This window comes from Vitis riparia, chromosome 18 (genome assembly GCF_004353265.1).
Source record: "Vitis riparia cultivar Riparia Gloire de Montpellier isolate 1030 chromosome 18, EGFV_Vit.rip_1.0, whole genome shotgun sequence".
Classification (NCBI taxonomy): domain Eukaryota; kingdom Viridiplantae; phylum Streptophyta; class Magnoliopsida; order Vitales; family Vitaceae; genus Vitis; species Vitis riparia.
This window is the reverse complement of record NC_048448.1, coordinates 26,032,494-26,056,659: the sequence shown is the minus strand read 5'-3', so window position 1 is coordinate 26,056,659 and position 24,166 is coordinate 26,032,494. Positions and strand designations below refer to the sequence as shown.

Sequence of the window (24,166 nt, the reverse complement as noted above, 5' to 3'; positions counted from 1 at the left end):
TTATTTACAAATATTGATGTCGTTAATTTAATGTGACAAAAATGAAACTTTCTTTTGTCACTTAACATTATCATAATCAAGAATGTTGTGGCTATTACTTAATTAATCAAATGTTACCTTAGTATGACACCAAAAAAATTACCAAATCAATGGTAAACAAATATAAGTAGTTGATTCGTGTCCCAATTGGTGTCTCAACTGATTCACGTCCAGCTGATGTTCCTTGATTGTGGTCCTCAGAAGGGAGTAATCAACAAAATATATAACCTATATCACCATGCATTAGGATAACTTTAGCTAATATAGCATAGTGGCTCTAGGATCGTTCACTGGGAAGGGTTTTCAACTTACAACTGATACCAATTCAAAGTTAAATTGGTGCTTTTTCATTTCAAGGTTAGCTTAAGAAGAAAACATAAACTTTTGTTGAAAAAGGTTTTGTTTTAAGCTAACTAAAAATAAAGTAATGGAAATTACTTATGAAGAAAAACATTCCTTGGAGTTTTAGGTTCACAGGGAGGCTCCTCATGCAAAAACAGAGCTCCGATCACTTGGTTCTTTTCCTCGCATTAGAGAATTAACATATAGTTAATTCTCTAACCGGTGTTGTACAAATGCTTCCCTTTAATGGATTTCAGCACTAATTCCCTCTCACTGATGCAACTTGCAATGGCTCATGCCTCTCACCTAGCATTTGCCATTCAAGGTGATCGTTAACCTTGGACTTCCCTTCTCAAGCTCGCAAGAGATAACTAATGGATGTCTCCTTAGAGTCCAAAAGCTTACCAAGTGTTGGCAATTCTATAAAATCCTACCTTCAAGTCACCTCCCAAAAGCTCGCAAGAGATAAACTAGTGCATCTCCATGGACGGAGATCACTTGCCTTACCAAGTGTTGGCTCAGGTGAATTGAAGGTGTTTTAAGTTAACTAAAAACATAGAAATCATTAATGGGTCACACTTTCTCTTCATTAATGGCTGAAACAACAAAACTATCAATTCTTGCATTTGGGGCCTTACCCGGCAACCTTAGCTCCAAGGAACTAAAAGTCTAGCCACTCATTCTTTGAGAAAACATCCTCAGAGCTTGTTTGGCTAGTAAGAAAAATATATAAATACAATACAATCAAATTGAGTAGGTAAAGCAGAGCAAAAGCTCTGTATTTTACTTCCTTAAAAAAACTATACAAAGTTGTCTGTGAGAACAAGCTCCCCGACATTTTTTGTAATGGAAAATTACAAACAATATATATCAGAGGCTATTTACCCTTTGTTCTTGCTTAAAGACTAAGGAATCCTATGATAGGTGGATTACAATGAGAGTTTAGGGATTTAGACATCAAATATCTAAAGCAAAAAAATCTCAAAATGTCAGTCGCAAATATCGGGAAGCTTGAAGGACACCATTTCGCAGCCAAAGGCTGATTTCGCAGCCATCCTCTTGTGATTTCGCAGCCAAAGGCTAATTTCGCAGCCCGCGAAATTGGCCTTCAGCTTTGTGTGATCGGCTTCCAATGGTTGTAACTCCTTCATTTCAACTCTGAATCGTGCACCGTTTGAAGCATTGGATTGCTGACTTCCCGAGCTTCGAAACGACATAGTATGCATAAATTGAGCTCCAAGAAGTGTTCCAAAAGTGGCTGACAATGGCTGTCCTTTTGAATGCTTCATGGTGGATTTCTCTCTTTGCTTTCCCTCCTTGCATTCCGGATTTGCTTATGGCAAAGGACTATAAAGCTTCAAAGCTTTGGTTCTTCATGTTTCTGAGCTTCCCATTGCTTTGTCATGGATTCCAAAGAACTCTCCTCAATCTCGGATTGCTTTGGTGATCAAATTACTAACAAAAACACCAAAACTTACACAATTTGATTAGAAATGATTGCAAAGGTCCTTAATATGTTAATTGGGTTAAAAGGTAATAACTACTACTCAAAAGTGTTTAAAAGAGTTAATTACAAGCTATCAAATAGCACTTTTTGAGTAGTCATCAGTAATGTTTCTAAATACTACTTTATAAAAATAATTTATACAAGTTGTTCACAATGATGGAGCCAACATTTAAGTTTAGAGGAGACAATCTCTAACAAGTCATGGGCTTTGGTCCAATCGTTCAAGGACTATTCTAGTTTAAGGGGTAACCCATGGTCACGAGTTCAAGTCGTCTCAATTATAAATAGGAGAAATAAAGCAGATATATCTCCAAATAAATAAATAGGAGAACTAAAGCAGATATAAATATAAATAGAATAAATAAAGCAAATATATGTAGATAGATAAATCTCATAACAAAAACATAACATGTCGTATGAGAAATGTCTACTACAACTGCAGAAAAACATATATGAGAAATGTCTACTAAATTTTCTCTGTATAGATTAAACCATAAATATCCAATAAATATGGAGTCTACTAAATTTTCTTCATTTGGATTAAATCAGAAATACCCAATAAATATGAAGATAAATTTCTCTTATCATATATGAATATAGAACTTAATTCATTTAAGATCATAAATATTGAATTGAAAGCCAAACTAGATAACCTTGGCTCTGATACCAAATGTTAGATAAATATCTCTGATAATTACAAGTAATAAAATGAAAATCCAATATCGTACCTCTAGCTATGGCAATCAGATTCACACAAAATAAGGATTAGTTGGCTAGTCCTTACAAGACCTTATGTTCATGCACCGATGGAACTCACAGACTTATTCTTGTAGATCAGAGACCCTTTTTCCCTCTTGTGGAATTAATCATATATCTCTCTATTTATTTTCTCTTCTTCCCATCAAAGAAGACTACGGGTAGTTTTCAACCGAGTAATATTTCCCACATCTGTAGACATGGGCGGTTACTCCATAAGAGATGTGCCCCCACGTTTCATTATTTTAAGGAAAATAATATTTAAATGGGTCACAATTTAAAATATTTTTATTTTATTAAAAATACAAAACGGTTTCCAACATAGTATTGTTGCTCATAGTGTTGCTATCTTTATTATTTAATATCATTTTTATTTTTTGGGGAATATTTTGGCTCATTATATTTTTATTTTAATTTATATAGTTTATCATCATTGAACTATTTGGTAGAATATTGTTATAATTATTTCTTTTTTCTTTTTTTCTTTTTTTTTTTTCTTTTTTTTTTTTTTTTTGCAAAATATTTTGGTTCATTATATTTTTCTTTGAATTTCTCAGCATGTGGTTTATTCTTGTTCAACTGTAGTTGGGTAGGATGTTCTACAAGTTTCTATAAAGGAAGTCTAAACATGGGAACTGCTTGTGTCTTCCAACTGAAGCAAGTAATAGTGCATTATTTCTGTGTCCTTGGCTTGTTCATATCCATAAATGGAGATATTTAATAGAAATAGTAACTTCCCAAATAAGTTTATTAAGAAAACTTTTTTAAAAATAATAAATAAATCAAATAAAATAAAAAAAATATATAAAAAAAAATGGTAGGGTTATTTCATTTACATCTTTTTAAGATTTAGTGTTAATATATTAAAATATTAATTATTGATTTGAAAATTATTTTTTAGAAATTTGTTAAACACGTCTATCTTAATTCTTTTTAAAAAATAAATTTTATAAATAAAATAAATTTATAAAAGTGTTAATTAACAAAATTTGAAATAATCTAGTATTTAAAAGTAATTATTTTAAGTTGTGTTTGTTTTTTGGCAAAATAAAAAAAATTAAAATATTTGATTTTTTCTATTTAGTTAAAGGTAACTCGTTGATATCAACTAACATGATTTAAATAAATTTGTCATCAATAAATTTAGTTTACTTGTAATGATTAATATCAACATGTTACTTTTAACTTTTATAAGTCAGTCATTAGGAACGATACCCAAAGTAATATAAAAATCGTAATAATTCTTTCTTTTTCTTTTTTTGTCAAAGCTGCTACATAATTTAGGTTTTTGACAATAGAGAATTGTTGTCACTTGTGCATGAAATTGATCAAATTTTAACCATTATCGATATGAAAGTTAAAATAATTGAATTCGAGACATAATATATATATATATATGATTTTAGAGATTTCTCACTTGGACTTCAATGGAAAATACAATGTTTTGAAAATCAAATCAGACTGGTCGGTCCAACTAATCCGGTTTCCCTTCCTTGAACCGAACCGCTTGAACAAGTGGTCGGATCGGTGAATCAGATTAACGGGGCGTTTCTCGAAGAACGGAATGGTTGAACGACCCCCACATTGCCACCACCTATTTATTGTTTTTTGGCAAAAGGCCCATCTAAATAAGCCCATATGGATCCACTTACCAGGATTTGACCTGTGGACCCCAGGCTGAGGAGATGACATGGCCACCACTCGACTACACACTGTCTAATACATGGCAAACAAAGAGAATATATTCTTTTCAAAAAAAAAAAAATTATAATATTAAATAAAAATAACATAATATTTTTTAAAATTATAAAATTATTTAAATTAAAATAATTATATTTTCTTTTATTTTCAATATATTTACATTTAAATATTTTACCTATTTCATTTTATAAAATTTAAAATATTATTACTTTCATATTTAATTAGATAATTTCAAAGATAAAAAATTAATATTATTTAATTTTAATTTATTTATATATTTTAAATTTTAATAATATATAAATTATCCATTTACGTGAGTTCCATCGTAATTCAACCATTGAATCATAAATCAATAATGTTTTTATTCAATCATCAGTCTAATTATATATTAAAATTGTATTTTGAAGTCACTTGTAAAATATATTATAATCATATCTTAAAAATATGTACCGAGGCAAAAAATATTATAGATTTAAAAATATTTTAAGTTTTTAAAAAATGATTGTATCTTAAAATTGTGTTTTGAAATCACATTTTAGTAAAATACATTACAATCATATCTTAAAAAATATATATATGAGAAAGAAAATGTTATAGATTTGAAAATATTTTTAAAATTTTTAAAAATTATCGTATTTATTAGGAAAGGTCCAAATAAATAAAAACTAAGAAAGTCAAAACAAGGGAAGAATTAATGACGTGATTTAGCAAAGTTGAAAGAGGGCGGAAATTGAGAGTTGCACTCGCAGTATATGCCAACAGCAAAAATAGAATGGTATATCCCACGCTTCCTCATCAATCGAAAAGATAATCATCATCCAATATCAGACAAGACCCAATACACATATATATTATCATTATCTACTAATAATAATAGAAATTTGAGATTGTCGCCCTTCTCGCTCCCTCTTCCAAATTCTTCTTCCCAAATCGAGGCCTCTGAACAAGCGGGTCGGCAATCCAGACAGATCTTCCTCCGTGTCAAATGGAAGCTGATGTTCCCATTTTCGAAACCCTAATTCCATCACTTTCTCGTCTCTTTTGTACTCTTTAAAAACGATTTCCAATATTGCGTTTTTGGTATTCAGATACAATGAGGTCAATGAATCTAGTCCTCCCCTTTTGCGCTTTTCTGAATCTAATGGCTTCTGTGGCCTTCGCCAATGTGGTTCTCATTGGGAACAACGTAACTCTCTCTTTCGACGACATCCAAGCTAACTTCGGTCAGTTTATTTATTTATTTATTTATTTATGGTTATTTTATCTATCTGCTGTTTGGTTGCTGCGAAAACGTGAGAAGGCGAATAATATGGATCTGATTTTTGTTTTTATTTTTTTAATTCTGATCCCCATAACTCTTCTGGCGGAGTAATAGGATTGTTTGGCTTAGTTGAGTTGAGTGTTTTTTCGTATGAACTCTGAAATTCCTCTTCTTTTTTTTGGTACCAGATGGATTCTTACCGTTTGATTAGATTAATGGTTTTTTTGGGGAGAAGGTTGAATAGATTGAGTTTTGGGCTAAGTTTCGATGCTTAGAAGACGTAAGGAAAGGAAAGGGATCGAAAGTTTGAATCTTACATTTTTAAACTTGAACTGAAATTTTAATTTCCATTTTTAAAACTCCACCCGATAGTGTAATACAACCGTCTGCCTTAGTTGAGTTGTCTTTTCTGATATAAACTTGAAAACTTGTTCCTTTTCGTTTCCTTCTTTCTCTTTCCGAGCATCGGTGTTTTATTAGATTGCTGTGTTTTAGAAGATATTGAATAAATTGAGTATTAGGCTCCATTTGGCTGCTGGGAAAAGGAAAAAAAAATCAAATTTTGGAATTTTTAATCTTTAAAATAGATTCTCAGTTGAATGAGAAATTGTCTTTCTTTTCTTTTCTTTGTTTTCTCTTTTCTCTTCAAAGGAGCTGGAAAGCATTGAACGATATACAGGAGGTTGTTATTTATATATGTCTGCACCTTTTTGTGGGCTGTGATATCATAAGATGTTTATGCATTTCTTGATTTTGGTTTTGCTGTTAATTTCAGCTAAACCAGTTAAAGGGTCGGGAGAATGCGGGATATTATATGTGGCAGAGCCTCTAGATGCATGTTCACCTTTGACTAATGCAGTGGAGAAGGTTGAGGGTGCTAGTTCACCATTTGTATTAATTGTTAGAGGAGGGTGTGGCTTTGAGGATAAAGTGAGAAACGCCCAAAAAGCAGGGTTCGCAGCTGCTATTGTATATGATAATGAAGATGGTGGTGTTTTGGTTGCAAGTAAGTTCCTTTTCCTATGAGCCACTTATTAATTGCCATGTTGGCCATATCTTAGTATCACTTTTTATTCCATCATCACCATCACCATCGTCATCATTATTATTATTATTATTATTATTATTATTTATTCCAGTATTATTGGTTTACCTCTCCCTTTTATTCCAGTATTATTGGTTTACCTCTCCTGAAATTTTGGCCTGTGCCATTACACCAACAAAAAAACAGATGAGTGCTTACAGCTTGTCTTTCTTGTACTATAGTGTTACAAGTGAGGGTGTTAAAGTGAGATTCTATGGGTGAGGGGTTAAATTGAGATTTTATAGGTGCATCTGCTAGCTCTCTAGTAGATAATAAATCATCTGATACTTGTATCATAAATATGCCTTAATTCACATTGAATCCATATTGTAGGTGGAAAAGCTACCTTTAAGGGTAGACAAATTATTCTATGGTGAGATTAAAATGTCTGGGAGGTGTTTATTTGAAAGATGGTATTTGCTTTCTTTATTCAATTTTAACTTTCATTTTGTAACTTTTACTTGTCCTTCCTAGGATCAAATAATTAAAAAAGAGGTGAGTGCTATGACCCTCTTTTTTTTTGAGCCAATATTGACGGGGAAGATAATTTGTCCATACAATGGGAGAAGGAGAGGAATTAGATTTCTTTAAGCTCTAGGATCAGTTTTATGACCTTGGCTTTTATAGATTTACTAGGATTGGCATGCATGTTTGGTGCAAGCAATGACATTCAGGTTGCAGATTTCTCCCCCTTTTTAGTAAATGATAAAAGGAAAATATTTCATCATTGGATTTCTAATACCATTTGTGAATTAGTTTACTAACCTCCCAAGTTGTTAGTTTTACAAAGAACAAATTAGGATTATCAAGTAGGTGCCTTATATCTTTCCAGCTCTGATTAAATGTAAATACTGGTCAATACTGTGAGGAAGATACTATCTAGATCTCTTTGATGATGCTTGTTATACTTGAATAGCATCTAATTTGTTTATTAAAATAATCTAGTTTCTGCACTTCGCCAAATTGTTTTTAGTGTTATAGAGTTGGGGTGTTCCTTTTGTTGGGTTCTTTACTTAGTCAATCAAATGGTCCCTTTTGGCAAAAAAATGAGCGTTATATATATATATATATATATTATCATAAAATGAGCGAAATATTTGGTATCTTTGATTGGGGATTTTGTTTGCTTCCTTAAGGTGTAATTAGTGTTTGTTTTGGTTAGATTTTTGTAATCGTCCTTAGTTGTCCAGCTTGTATTGTTTCTCTTTTAGGAGTTCTTGTCTTCTTTTAATCATATTTGTATATTGTGAAAGGATGTCCCATCTTTCTTGATCTTTTTATTTATTATTATTGAATTGACTTGGTGTGTTTCTAATAGTAATAATAATGAACAAAATCTTTAATTGGTTACATGTCTTTAATATTGTTCTATAACTAAACACTACTACTACCTGTAAGCTACAGTCTATCCTTTGAGTTGCATTCACAAAATCTGTTTAGGTCTAATTGAAATATGTCTATAATCTTGGGTGTTGTTGATAAACAAATTAAGTGCTGAAAGTGAGAATTTGTTGATTTGACTAAGTCGGCTTGTTCAATAACATAAATCTTAAGTCACCGAAAATTAAAATCCACTTTGAGAAACACTTGGTATATTAAGTAGACTACTGACTGAAAACTTAGCACAAACAATAGTAAGTGGTTTTAAAAATTTCTCAACTTTCAGATTTCATTTTAGATATTCACATAATTGATGTTTGAATTTTAAGAGAGTAAAACTCAATTAGGATAATTTTACCGAGAACCCAAAAATGCAGATGTTCCTATAGGTTGCAATTATAGCATGCAGTTTTAATAATTTTTAGTGGACTAATTTATAAAATAAATTATTTGGATTTTTACACTTCTTTATCAAAAAGTTTGAACAGAATTCAGCACTTAAATTTCAGGTTATATCAACAGGTTTTTCAAATCTAGAAATTTGGTACTTAAATCTTTTACTTATAGTTCGGTAACGAAGTTTTTTATCTTAATTTTTGGTTTATCAAATACCCTTTTAGTCTCCAACTCGTGTTATATCACCTAAAATATTTTTCTTAAAACCCTTGAATAGTAAACACTTGCTTTCGGACATTTGATAATATAATGAGGAAGTACAGAACACATTTTGGAAAACTTTACTCATCCCAATTTCTTAAATACAGAATTCTTCCCTTTTCTCTTGAGAACATAAACAAAATTTGTGGCTTTATGGAATTTGTTCCATGTAATTTATAATGTTATGTCTCTCATAACCTTCTTTGCAACAAGGTAGGTTTTTTACTCTTTTCTTTTGGGCTTTCCCTTAACTTGTGCTCAAGTTGAATTTTGATGGTTGCTTCATTGAGGATTGGTTTAGATAGATAGGTGGCATGTGCAAAGACCATGATGGAAGCCTTTTTTGCATGCTTTCTTTCCTTTCTATTATTATTTTTATTTTTATTTATATATTTATTTATTTATTTTTTAAACTAGCAAGGATGGATGAGCGTTAGGTAATATGCTTTCCCTTCTTTGCAAAAAATGCAATTTGATGCCGTGGTTTGTGATTATGCATAACGCCCATGGCTAACACTAGGCTATGTAAGGACTTTGGTATGTTTTTTTGATCAGAAACGAAGAGAAATATATTAATAGAAGGAAAGATACATGAGAAAGAAAGAAAAAAGAAACAAAAGAAACCTCAAGAAGGATGAGAGGTCCTTCCTACACAAACTGATCAGCATAAAATCCCCCAACATTAGCTAAAAACAAAGAGAAACCCCCAAACTCAAACTTTTGAAGAGCAAACCTCACTCCAGTTGAGTTGTAACACATTTAAAGGAACTCCTCTAAAAGCTGCAGAACAAGAAGCCCAAAGAGAGGAATAGAACAAAATCAAATCCCATAACGTCTCTTCCGATCTCCCCTTATCCTCAAAAATCCTATTGTTTCGCTCTTGCCACACTATCCAAACCAAAGTGAGGCAAGCAACTTGCCAAAGAGTCTTGCCTCTTAAGGAGTTCCCCAAGCCTTTAAAAGCAATAACCAACATGTCCACAAACCTCCTTGGAGGGACCCAAACCAGCCCAACTAGCTTGAACAGCTTGTTCCAGAGCCCAATGGTAACAGGACAATGAAGAAAAAGGTGATCAATCGACTCCCCATTTCCCTTGCAAAGAATGCACCATTGAGGACAAAGGGACTTGTAAGGTCTTCTCAACTGCAACTTGTCATTGGTGTTCACCTTCCCATGAGCTACTAACCAAGCGAGGGCCTTAACCTTTGATGGGGCTTTTGAACTCCACAAAAACTTCGCCGGAAGGAACAAAATAGGATTAGAAACTTTTGACAAGGCCAAGAAAAAAGATTTCACTGAAAACAGGCCTGATGAAGACAAAGACCACACTCTATAATCAGCCAAAGAAGGAGAGAAACGCACTGAACTGAGGGAGGACATTAATCTCTGAAGGAGATCAATTTCAGAGTCGGTAAGATTGCGGCGAAAATTTAAATTCCAAGCCAATGGAAAGGAATTGCCAAGGACATTTGAAATAGTGAGGTTTTTCACAGAAATAACTCTATAAAGATCAGCAAATTGCGAGCACAAAGATTGGTTACCCCACCAAAGATCTTCCCAAAAGCGAATTCTCTCCCCATTGCCCATCACTAGACGAACAAAGGGGAAAATTCCTGGAAAACTTGAGCAATAGCCTTCCAAGGACATCTGTGTGACCATCTAACCACCATGTTGGCGTCCCATCCATTAGGATGTGTCCCATATATACTCACTATAACCTTGTGCCAAAGACCACTCCTTTCTCTAGGGAACCTCCAAAGCCATTTCCCTAAGAGAGCAATATTTCTCAGAGAAATCTTCCCAAAACCCAAACCTCCCAACTCCTTTGGTCTGCTAACAACCTCCCATCTGACAAGATGATCTTTCTTCCCTTCCCCTGCCCCAGACCACAGGAAATTCCTTGCATCTTCTCAATCTTTGAAGCAATTGAAGCTGGGATTTTAAATAGGGAGAGGAAGTAACTAGGGATGTGAGACAAACACGACTGAATTAAAGTAATCCTCCCTCCCAAAGACAAATAGGCCTTTTTCCAACCATCCAACCTTCTCGAAATTCTCTCAACCACTGGGTCCCAAAAGCCTATTGTCTTTGGGTTTCCTCCCAAAGGAAGACCTAAATAAGATAAAGGCCACTCAGACACTTTGCAATCAAAAACCGAAGCCAGACAAGACAATAGCTCCTGCCTAGTGTTAATACCAACCATGGTGCTTTTCTCTAAGTTGATTTTTAAACCAGAAACTTGCCCGAAAACCAAAAGGATAATCTTGAGGTTTTGAAGATGTTCCAAAGAGGCTTTAGAGAAAAAGATAGTGTCATCTGCAAACTGTAACAAAGACACTCTTGTCCTATCCCTCCCCACAGAAAAACCCTCAGTAATCCCAGTTTCCTCTGCTCTGAACAACAATCTACTTAGAACATCTGCCACTAAAGTAAAAAGGAAAGGAGAGAGAGGGTCTCCTTGTCTCAAACCTCTAGAAGCCTTAACCCAACCCTTTGCATTCCCATTAACTAGGATTGCAAAACTAGAAGAAGACAAACAGCCCCTTATCCATGATCTCCATTTCTGGCTGAACCCCTTTCTTTGAAGCACATGATCTAAGAAGCCCCAATCTACATGATCATAGGCCTTCTCAAAATCGATTTTGAAAACAATTCCTTCCTCCCCTGACCTTCTTTTCTCATCCACCACTTCATTGGCTATCAACACAGCATCTAGAATGTGTCTCCCTTCCACAAAGGCTCCTTGAGAACCAGATATTGTCTCATGAAGAACTTTGCGTAAACGCCCAGATAAGACCTTAGCAATTATCTTATACAAACTTGTAACCAAGCTAATTGGTCTATAATCTGAGATTTTAAAAGTTTGACTTCTCTTAGGCACCAAAGCAATGAAGGTCGCATTTGTACTTTGGTTTATTACCCCATTGGTGTGGAACTCAATAAACACCCTCATAAGATCCTCTTTTATCACATCCCAACACTCTTGATAAACTGCAATAGTAAAACCATCAGGACCAGGGGCCTTTTCCTTATTTAATTGGAAAACTGCCATGCGAACCTCCTCTTCAGTAAAAGGCCTATCCAGCCAAACTCCACTTTCTCTAGAAATAGGGACCCAGTCTATTCCTTCAATCCTCCAAGACTCACCTACCGGTTTGGAATAAAGATTCCCAAAGAAATTAACAATCTCCTCAGAAATAACCTCAATGCTGTTCAAAGTCTCCCCCCTCTCAGAAATCAGAGACTTAATGAACTTCCTACTTCTCCTTCCTGTGGCCACTCTATGAAAGAATTTAGAGTTACAATCCCCTTCTTTAATCCACTTAACCCTAGATTTTTGTCTCCATTGAACCTCTTCCTTTAATAACACATCCTCTAACTCTCTTCTTCTTAAGGTCCTTTCTAACACCAGGTCAAGATTCAAATTCCCTTCTTGTTCAATTAGATCAATTCTACCTAAGTCCGTCAGAATGAGCTTCTTTCTCTCTTTTAAATCCCCAAAGGCCATTATATTCCACTCTTTCAACTTTGACTTAACAAACTTTAATTTCCTCATAAACTTGTGACCTTCCCACCCTTCACCCGTACATTCTTGCCACCAAACTCTAAACTTCTCCTTAAACTCTGGATGGAGCAACCACATATTCTCAAACCTAAAAGGAGTCGGACCCCACTTCAAAGGATTTGTTTCCAAACAAATAGGGCTATGGTCAGATGTCCATCTAGGAAGCGCCTCTTGAAAACTTTGAGAGAAAAAGGAATCCCACTCAGAAGAAAACAAGAACCTATCCAATCTCTTACAAATAGGATCAACTTGCATATTTGACCATGTAAAAGCCGCATTCCTTAGAGGGGGGTCAAGCAAGCCACACTCCCTTATAAACTCATCAAAACACCTCATGTTGAAAGTTAATCTGGTCCCACCCAATTTCTCAGATATCCTCCTAATAACATTAAAATCCCCTCCTACACACCACCTTGGGGATGTTAGACCATATAGGTCTTGAAGCTCCAACCAAAAGTCCTTCCTCCACAACGGATTAATCGGGCCATACACTGAAGTTAACCAAAAAGATCCTTCCTCACCAGAGTTAAACTTCACAGTTACAGAAAAGGATCCTAACACCTTCTCTGTACACTCAAACTTACTAGAATCCCACAATATCACAATTCCCCCTGAGGCCCCACAGGCTGGAAGAGCAGCCCACTCCAAACTCTTGCCTTTCCAAACACTACTCATAAACCTCCTGTCCCAAGTTTCCCTCTTTGTTTCCTGAAGCATCACAATATCTGGATTGTGAGTACTTAAAAACCTTCTAACAGTCCTCCTTTTCTTCTTGGATCCTAATCCTCTCGTATTCCAGCTTAAAATCTTCATATAAACCAAAAAAACCCAGAACAACCAGCATCCAAACCTAATCCTCTCCTCGGTTTCCAGAAGCATTTCTCCTTTTCCTTCTGGAATAAACCTTGTCCGCAAGAGAATTACTCTGGTTTTCTTCTCCCGCATCTTTTCCATTTTCTCTGACTATTCTGATCCTCAAACTCTCCAAAACCGACTGAACCTTGACCATATTTCCAGGCGTGAGTCCCTCAACCTGAAAACCTTCCGAAGGGATGGGAGGTTCTGGGTTTGGGGACGGAGCCTTCCCTGAGGCACAAAGCTTCTCTCGGCTACTTAGAGCATCCTTAGATAAAGGACAGTCTTCAGAATTTCGGTTAGAGGTTTCTAGAGGAAACTCCACTCCTTCAGAACGGGACACGCCAACATGACGACTGGGATCAACAACAGCAAATTTCGGAAAGGGACTACTCTGAGAGACAGGGCTTGATTCCAAAGGAATCGGAGAAAAAGCCTGACATCGAGAAGGAAGAACCGAAGAAACAAGGGATTCGGAGAAAATATTTGGATTAAAAGCCCCAGCCAAAGGAAGACCCTTCTCAGAGAAAGCTAAGGAAGGAGGACAAACCTTTTTTACCCAGTTGCAAGGCGAGATCCCTTCGTCTCCCTCTGTCCCCCCGGTGATGTGTCGGGATTTTTCTGAAACAGGAGAAAGGGCGCCCTTCTTGAATTCTGATCTACCCCACATAAAGCCTCGATTTGCTTTCGGTGCGTCATCCCCATCTAGGTTGCTCTTTGGGTCAAACGACGTCACCTTTAGGCTCGGCGGCCAACTCCTCGCCTTGCGTCTTCCGATAACTGATTTACCTTCTAGCTTTGCTGACTCTTGAGAACGCGTTAACGGCAACACCTCCTTTGCAGAGGTTCCTGATCGCTGAAGCTTTGAAGACGAAGGCGTTGCTGGGCCATCGTTAGAAGACCCTGCTTCAGTTTCGTGGACTGGACCCGCCCCCGCAAAAGGCCCAATATTCTTCTCCTCAAAATGGGCCCTAGCAAAACAGCCTTTAAAAATGGCTTCTGGATTTGTTGGCCCGTCAACACTTCCCGCCGTTGGGCCCAAACAGTTCTTCCCCCTTCCTTTCACCCCTTTAGCAGCTGAATTTGAAGCTGAAGACTGAGCACGAAAGCGCTGACGAGGCCTCCAGAACTCATTATCCCTAGCAGTAGCTCGTAGCCCTTCAACGTTCTTTGGCCTCTGGTAGACGCAACCTTCCGCTGACGTAACTTCGTCCTTGCTGCGATTTGACTCTGGCCTGAGAAGAGCGTCTTCTTCAGTTTCTCCGATGACGGAAACTGCAACCGTAAATGACCAAGCTCCATCTTCCACCTCTAGCAACGCTGGTAGCACGACATTTGGATTCATCTCCACCCACATCTTTGCCTTCGACAAGTCTACGAGCTTCAAAGTTTCCTTTGCCACCTTCGTTACCCTCCCCCATTTCTGCAGAATGAACCTCAACTGAGTCTCATCCCATAAATGGAACGGAAGGCCTCTCAGTTCTAACCAACCCCTTCTAAACTTTCCACCCACAACCGAGTTTTCTTTTGGCGACCATCTCCTCAACGCAACAACCCCTCCTCTCGCTGTTAAACTCCCTTGGTCTTGAAACCACATAGCTCTCCTTGCAGAACCCACAAAAAAGCATCCCTTGTATTCGGAAATGGGAGTTACCGACACCATCCCTTTCGTGCCCATCATCCTCGCAATACCTTTCCCTACATCAAACCAATCAAGTATTTTTCCTTTACTCTCACAAATTACAGCTCTTGCCCATTTTCCAACTGGCACCGAAGCTCGGTTTCTATGTCCTTCCTCTGCAACCACATCTGCGTAGGACCGCCCTTCTCTGTACATTCCTTTGCTCACCTGAGTCTCATTATCTTTCTCCTTCGAGACTCTTACAGCCTGATCAGACAAATCTTGGACTCTAGAAATCGCCTTCCTAAGGGTTTCCCACCCATTGCCTTTAACACCCTCAGGAACAATTAGCACTAGAGGTTTTCTTTTTGCAACAATTTCTGTGATTTTCATAAATCTCCCTCTACCATTGTTGCAAATCTCCATCAAATGCGTCCTCGTTTTGCCCCTCATCTTCCGAGTAAAACCCCTGGAAGCCTCCAAATCCACAGCTTTCTTCAAATGTTCCACCAACCAATCCATCTCCTCCTCACCAAAGCCTAATGAAACAGCATAACCTCGGCTTCTCTCTGTTATTGAAACCCACATTCCCCCATTGATGCCTTCAAACTTAACCTGAAAAGCCTTTCTTTCCACGTCAAATCTTTCCATTACCAGGCCACTCTTATATTCCTTCAAAGATTCTTCAGTTTACTCCATTGATATGAAGAATGATATCAGAGAGAGAAGTGCTTCCTTATTCTCCATTCATCTTAGATCCATATCGAAAGGAACGATTGCCGTTGCTGACCGAAGACGAAGAGAAGAGCAACCAAACGGTGCAGATCAAGAGAGCCGCGACTGCCACTGAAACTCTCCCCAAGACAGCCTTCAATCCTCCTCCACTCTGATGCTTGGGCTGCCTATGGTGCCCGTATCTTCTCATGATGTTGTCTTTGTTTTCTGCAACTTTGATCGTCTCAAAGGACTTTGGTATGTTGCAACTCCAGAAAACAGAATCCAGTAAATTTTAGCAGAATGGTTTGTGGGTTCTGAACAACTAGTAGCTGAACCTAATAAGATAGCGATTACAACACTCAAAGTAATAAGCACTTAGGCATGGACTTGGAAACCCCCTATTTGCCCGAGAATTGAGGCAATTAATTTTACTAAAATAGTTGCATTAGCCCTTGAGGTATTATAAGGTGAAACCATGATCCCGAAACTAAATTTCATCTCTTCCCCCCTGGCTCTGCTGCTAGTGGAAGGTTTGGCTATCGAATGAAATAAAATACTTGCAAATAGTCTTCAGTTGGCTAGTTAAGACGCTTGTTGAAGGATCACTAGCTAAATGAACTAAGCTCAAACTTAAATTATATTTTAGATTGATTGTTGAAAGATCCATATGCTGACATTTTTATTGGCTTAATTAGGCCTGTGAACATTCTAAGAAGGTATCCAACAAGAGACTTTGTGGAAGGGGCTACCCTAGCTATACTATGGATCATTTGGTTTACAAGGACCATAGGGATTGGAGGATTTTTTTTTTTCTTTTCTTTTCTACCCTAAAATAGCGTTTCTCATTGTGTAATCTTTTCTTGTTGGAGTTTCATGCCTTGATTGATGATTGTTTTATTTTTTTTTTGGATAATCTTGTATTTCACTTGTTTTTGTTTAGTGGCTCTTAGTTCACTAGTTTCTGCTTCACCTTTGCCAATGAAATCCCCTACTTTTTTTAAAAAAAAAAAAAAAAAAATTATTAGAAACGATAAAATAGTATATATTGATAAAAACAGTAAGAGAAGTATGAGGGATCCTCCCTACAAAATACAATACTCTAATGAAAATGTGACATAAACTCCTCCACTATACAAGAGAACCTATACAAAAACTAATTACAAGCTAAATGCCAATTAAGTTGAATAACATTGAGGGGATTGACTTTAAATGCAGTGGTACAAGATGTATACAAGGAAGAATAGAAATGAAGTAAATCTCATAGTGTCTTTACCATCCTCTGCTTTTTCTCAAAGATCCTAGCATTTCTATTTCGCCACAAGATCTAAGGCAAAGTGAGGCAAGTGATTTGCCATAGGGTCTTGCCTCTCATGGAACTCCCCAAACATCTAAAAGAGATGGCTATTATGTTGCACATGCTCTTGGGTGGAACCTAATCCATTATGGCTAGACTAAATAACTTATGTCATAACCTTAAAGTTATTATGCAATGTAGAAAAAGATGATCAATTGACTCTCCACTCCCCATATATAAGATGCACCCGTCAGGTTTAAGGGATTTGTAAGGTCTTCTCAACTATAGCATCTCATTATTGTTCACATTCTTGTGCGCCACTAACCGTGTGAAAGCCTTAACCTTAGATGGAACTTCTGATTTTCGTACAAATCTGGCTAGAGAAAACGAAACTGAAATTGGAAAATTGGACAAGGCTATAGAGAAAGATTCTATTGAGAATAAACTTGAAGAGGAAAGAGACCAAGCTCTTGTATCTAGAATTGAAGGAGATAAGTACACTACGGTGAGTGAAGATATAAGCTTTTCAAGGCTCTCAATTGCCAAATCCGTGAGGTTGGGACGAAAGTTCAAGTTCCAAGACAAAAATGAAGAATTGCCAAGGATGGCTAAGATCATGAGATTTTTTGAAGTGGTAATTCTATAAAGATCTATAAATTGTGAACATAAAGGTTGATTTCCCCTTCATATATCTTCCAAAAAACAATTTTTTTTTTCTATCACCCACCATAAACTGTATACGTGGAGAAAAATCTTGGAGAACATATGCAATGGCTTTCCAAAGACACTAATGCGACCATGTGACCAAAATGTTGGCATCCCATCCATTGGAATGTGTCCCATAAATACTCAAAATAACCTAATACCAAAGGGTAGAACTTTCCTTAGGGAGCCTTCATAGCCACTTCCCTAATAGAGCATGATTCCGCAAAACAATCTTCCCTAACTCCAAACTACCCGACTCCGTTATCCTATGCACTATGTCCCAACAAATGAGATGATCTTTTTTACAATCTCCCGTCCGCAACTGCAAAAAATCCGTTTGCAATTTCACAATCTTTGAAGCCACTGATGCTAGAATCTTGAAAAGTAATAAGAAATAGCAAGGGATATAAGACAAGCAAGATTGAATTAAAGTTATTATTCCCTCTAAAGACAAAAAAGTTTTTTTCCACCCATCCAGTGTCCTTGTTATTCAATCAATCACTAGATCCCAAAATCCACTTGCCAATAGATTCCCTCCAAAAGGAAGACCTAGATAAGATAAAGGTCATTCTGAAAATGGCGCCTATTTGTCTGTTTTGGTGTATTTGGGGAGAGCGAAATCGAAGAACCTTCCTAGAGGAAGAGATGACAAATACGAGCTTGAGGAAACTTTTTCTTCAATCCCTGCTTGAATGGTCTCAACAATTTGTGGACTTGGACTTGGACTATCTCTCTTTTCGGATTTTGTTGAGTGATAGGGTTGTTGTTTAGCTAATCCTTATTAGACTTTATTTTTCTCTTGTTGCCTTGTTTTGGGCCTTCTTTGTATACAGCCTGTGTACTTAGGGAGCGCCCCCTGTTTTCTGGCGTTTTTTAATCTAATGGTTCTCTTTGTCTATCAAAAAAAAAAAGATAAAGGTCATTCTAAAACTTTATAGCCTAGCATCAAAGACAAACTAGAGATCCAATCCTGACATATATTAATACCAAAGATAGTGCTCTTATCTAAATTAATCCTTAGCCTTGAAAATTGCCCAAATACTAACAAGATTAACTTGAGGATTTGCAGGTCTTCCATTAACGCTCTAGAGAAAAAAATGGTGTCATCTGCAAATTGTAAAAAGGGAACTAGGTCTATCCTTGACCACTATAAAGCCCTCTAACAAATCATTATCCTCTAGTATGAGCATGATCCTACTTAAGACATCAACTGCAATGGTGAAAAGGAAAGGGGAAAGAGGATCCTCTTGTCTTAAACCTTTGGTTGCCTTAACCCATCCTTTGGCATTTCCATATACTAGGATTACAAAACTTGTTAAAGACAAACCTCTCATCCAAGACCTCTAAACCCTTGTCTCTCTAGCACGTAATCTAAGAAACTTCAATCTAAATGGTCATAGGCCTTTTCAAAATCTAGTTTAAAGACTACCCCTTACTCCTTTGAGGGCCTTTTCTCATCCACCACTTCATTGGCAACCAAAACAACATCTAGAATTCGTCTCCCCTCAACAAATGCACCCTAAGATTTACAAATTGTTTCATGTAGAACTCGTTGGATGCCCTTGATGAAACCTTTGCTATGATCTTGTAAAGACTTGTGACCTAGCTGATGGGTATGAAATATGAGATTTTGTTGGTTGGACTATTTTTTGCCATAAGAGCGATGAAAGTGACATTGGTACTTTAATTGATCATCCCATTAGTGTGGAACTTCAAGAACACCCTCATGAGATCCTCCTTTATCTTGTTCCAACATTCTTGATATATTGCAACAGCGAATCCATTCAGTCGAGGTGCTTTTTCTTTATCTAACTGAAAAACGGTAGAGTATACCTCCTCTTCTAAGAAAGAATAGTCCAACCAAGCTGCACTCTCTCCTAATATGGGGAACTAATCCAAACCTTCTATCCTCCAAGAGTTGCCTAGGGGCTTGGAGCATAGCTTTCTAAAAAATGCCCAATTTCTTTTGAAATGTTTGTAATGTTGTCTAGAGTCGCCCCCTTTTCAGACACCAAAGATTTTATGATTTTCTTATTTCGCCTACCATTGGTTACCTTATGGAAATACTTTGAATTGCGATCTCCTTCTTTTATCCATTTGACTTTAGATTTTTGCCCCTAATGAACCTCTTCTTTCAACAGTAACTCCTCTCCTACTAACTAGAATCAATTTTGACAATGTCTGAAAGAATGATCTTTTTCTCTTTTAAATCTCCATATAAAAACATCTTATTTCAGTCTTTCAATTTAGATTTGACAAATTGTAGCTTCTTCATGAATTTATGACCTTCCCACCCTTCAACTTGACACTCCCGCCACCAAGAATTGAATCTTTCCTTGAAATCTAGATGAAGCAATCACATGTTCTCAAACCTAAAAGGAGCAGAACCTCACTTAAAAGGATTAGTATCTAGGCAAATGGGGCAATGATCAGAGGTCAGTCTAGGAAGCACTTCTTGGAGACTTTGAGGGAAACTTTGCTCCCACTCATTTGAGTATAGGAATCTATCCTACCTCTTGCAAACGGGAGATAAGAAAAACACCTAAGAGTCACCAAGAGCTCTAGACAATGGTCTATATTTCCTCTTAAACTTATCCACAAAATGAGCATTGTTCTTGCCCACAGGGTTGCCCTTTTTACAGTATTTGACTAACTTAAGGTTCAACGAACACAACTGATTGGACTTTGGCCATTTTACTAGGTGTAAGACCCCCTACTTGAAAACCATCCAAACAAGAGGGGACTGGTTCAAGAGTTTAGGGCCTGATTGTGGTAATGTTCTCACCAAGGTCGCTATGTGGTGATCTAAGGAAAGAGACCCCCTTTGACTCTTCGCTTGTTTTCTCTCTAGGGGACTCCACACGTTTAGAAATGGGACTGCTAACAAAAGGGACAGATGATGAATCAACGTCATTCACATGGGTTGTGACCAAGTACACTGGAAAGGACCTGAAGAAATCAACAAATTGAGTGTAGGCTGGGCGAGAAGAGGAACGGAATCAAGGGGAAGAAGATGCAAATCAGAAGTTCTATCTAGAATCTGGGCCACTGCACAAGTTTTGGGGTTAGAAAGGAAAACCTGGATTGGATACCCACAAAGAGGAAGCCTTCCCCCTTCCTCCACCCCTTTGAAGCCTGCCCAAATCATCTCTGTGTTGGTGAAGCATTCCCTTTCCTTGAGATCAGCTGAACCTTGATCCATTAATGGCCTTGCTTCAGGACCTCTCAGCCTCTGTTGCCGAAACTCTCTTCAGAATAGAGTCCCATCTAGCATCTCTACCTGTTGCAAAAGACTCATCCTCTTTGAAGTCCCTTTATAACTTCATATCAATAATTTTTCCATTGAACAGACCTCTAAAAGGAGGCAAACTTCTCGCACAAAGCCCCAAGAGATGTGAAGCTTGGTTCTCTAAAGAACTGAAAATTGAGCTCTGGATCTTTGGACACAAGGAAGCAGAAGGGCCAAACTTTAAAAGCAACATCGACTGGCCTGAGATTGTCCTTTGGTCCACTAGGAACTTTGGGCTTCTTTCTTCTGATTGGAATGGTCTTTGTTTCACTGAGGAAAGGTCCACCTAGTTCCCCAAGTTATTTTGTCCCAGCCCACGACTTGGGCTTCCTTCAAACAATTGGGTTCACTTCCCTTTTAATACAACCTGCTTACCATACTGGGCCAATTGATTAAAAGGCCCACTACAAAGCTAGGAACACTCCTGATGCTTTTCACAATTGTTAACAGATTTGAAATTTGAAATCTGGTTGGTGTGGCATGGATTGCAGCTATCCTCCACCTTCTCCCACCGACCCCCACATGGCTTGAAATGTGGCAACCTTTCAGCCCTTCAATCTTTCTCAAGCCCCTCCTGTGACATGACCACTAAAAAAAGAGCACCAGCCTCTATTCAACTCAGCATTACCTGCTTGAATGTCAATAATTTCTCCAACAACTGTTATCGATGTTGAAAAGGTCAATCTCCATTTGAAACTCTCACAATCACGGGAATCACTGCATTTTCCTTCACTTTGACCTAAGTCGAACCTTCGTTAAATCTACTAGCTTTAGAGTTTGTCTGTTGATCTCAATAACCTTTCCCATCCGTCTGCCAAGTGAAATAGAAACTTCTCAGACATCAGATGAAAACGCAACCCCTTCACCTCAATCCATCCCTTTCAGATCATCCCCAAAATAGTAGCATTCATGTTCGAATTCCATATATATACCTTAACTTCTATCTTTTCACTCACTGGAATAAATCTCGTCTCATATAAAAAAATTGCTAGATCAGTGGACTCCACAAATAAAATCATTTGGTTCTTGGAAATAGGAGTGATGGCAATCACCCCTTTAATTCCCACAGTTTTGGCTAAAGCTCTGCCCATTGCAATTCTGCCCACACCTGCTACCAAGGGTTCACAGACCACCACCCTGGCCCACCTGCCCAGAGGTTCTAAACCTTGTTTTCTTGGTCCCTCCCCATCCGCCCCACTAGCGAAACTGTGTTTTGGGAGCTCCGAAGCTGGCCTAACCTTCTCATTTGCTACTTTCTAAAATCTCCTAATGCCTACAAAGTGGAAAGGATTTAACATCACAACTGCTATGGCTTCTCCCACTGCAGTCTGGCCCCATCTCTTATATCCTTTGGGAATAACAACAAAGGTTGTTTTTTGGCTTGTCATGAACTTAGTAATTCGAAAACTTCTACCATTTGGGTTTAATAACACCGCCAAAAGATGTGCTCTGGTTTGTCCTCTATATTTACGGTTAAAACCAAGTGACCTTTCCATCTTCAAAGGCTTCTTTAAATGGTCCAGCAACCATTCTATCTCGTCTTTCTAAAAACCCACTGCAAATGAAGCTCCTCGGCTACGTTCAGACAAAGACAACCACAATCCTCCATTCTCCCCAATGAAACGTGCTTGACAGGCTCTCCTTTCCACCAAACAAATCCTACACTCATTTTTTCATATATCACCTTTTCAATCAACAAAGCTTGCCTGCTAACATTTTGCTACCAATTCTAGACACCATTCACTGAGAGATCATTCCTTGCTTAAGATCTTCAACATGGAAACACAATTTGAATATTCTTTGAGAACTTTTCCCAATCAAAGATGAAATCATGGTCAACTTGAAGTCTCAAATGTCAAAACCTTCAAAAATTCTCCCAAATTACTTCAAGACCTCTCCTTCAAGAATTCTCCCAAAACACTTCAAGAAGTCTCAAATGAGATCTCTAGCTTCATTCTATGATGCAAAACTGTAAAAGTAGTTTCCCTGATGACAAATTAACAGGCACCTTTGCCAAAACCAGGTTTGCTTGGCTTATCGATGTTAAAAAGGGTTCTATCTGACAATGCTGCCTGCTGGTGGCTCTGGTTTTACTAAGTTGCACTTGAATTCACTAGATTGACTGTGTATTGAGCTTGAGCTTGAGCTTGAGCTATACAGTCAATCAACTTGGCTCAATGAAGCCTTTACGGCCACTATTTGGGTCAGCTACCTGATTCCTGGTTTGTCATTCTGCCCTAAGTCATGCCTTCTGTTAAAAGTTTTGGCAATCACATATTTTCATGCCACTACAACCCACTTTCTTTTGGTTTAACTCTTATTATCTACCTCCTTAAAGTTGAACTAGAACCGGATCACTCCTTATTGGTGCACTTATTAGTCTTAACTAGACATTGTTTGAACCGTGTTTTACATGATTTTTCCTCATGTGCTACTGCTACTGCCACTTCTGATGAACATATTTTTCACCCATTTATCTTAAATCCTCGATTTTTTTTATTTTTTATTTTTGTCTAATTATTGATAAAAATAAGATTAACATCTTCATATCAAGAACACTTTTCACTGAACATATTGTTTTCTAATTTTTCAACATTCTTTACTACAAAGCATAATTCCTTGAAGCCATCCTCTTTTTATACTCTTTTCTAATTGCTCAACATTTTTGGAGTTTCCTTTTTACATATGTACTTGTTTTTTCCTATAAAAAAGAATGATTCCTTGATGTCATCCTAGAAAGTATTTCATCAACTCTGATCGCACAATGCTCTCCAGTAGCACTTCTCAGTGACATTAATATTTTGCTAATTCTATAGGAAACAGTCTCCTCAATATCTCCTTATGGATTAAAAAAAATCTAAGATAACATAAATGCCTATTTAGGTGATGTGCAATTGAAGAATTTGGAATTGTTTTCATTTTTTTTTTTTTAATTTATAGTTTCTCAAATACCCTGTGAAAAATAATTAATCTCTCTAGAAGTCAAATATAAATACCATTAATTTATAGGTATTCCACCAATCTTTGCCTTTGAACTTTATTATTTGATTTTATGTCTTTATTGACTAGGCAATATGTTATAAAACTTCGAAAGAGTCGATAAGCTTATTTTAACCATAAGAATATATCTTGTTGACTTGAATTTCCAAACTTACAGACTTTATCCTACTCCTTGCCCTCTGTCTTCTCTTGTCCCATCTTTATGTGATTATGTTTGAAATAGTTTTTGGCAAGCTAGTTGATCTCTAGGGGTCTTTTTGGGGGACACTTGCCCTCTTCATTTTATGAAAGAATTTTTTGGAATGGCATGTTTTGAAGTTTACCTTGTAGGTTTGACTCTTTCTTCTTGTTGCTTTGTTTGTTTTCCTGAGGTATATCTCATCCTTCTTTGC

The 24,166-nt window shown here is 37.0% G+C and overlaps 1 protein-coding gene across 1 annotated transcript in view; it reads left to right on the top strand.

Annotated features, from left to right (window-relative positions):
- The first annotated feature begins 5,183 nt into the window (after positions 1-5,183).
- Positions 5,184-24,166, top strand: part of LOC117906069 (receptor homology region, transmembrane domain- and RING domain-containing protein 2-like) — a 32,206-nt gene continuing 13,223 nt past the window's right edge. The window contains 2 exon segments of the mRNA XM_034819013.1: positions 5,184-5,568; positions 6,382-6,612. Coding sequence (XP_034674904.1) covers positions 5,439-5,568; positions 6,382-6,612 — 361 coding nt within the window. The 5' untranslated portion in view covers positions 5,184-5,438.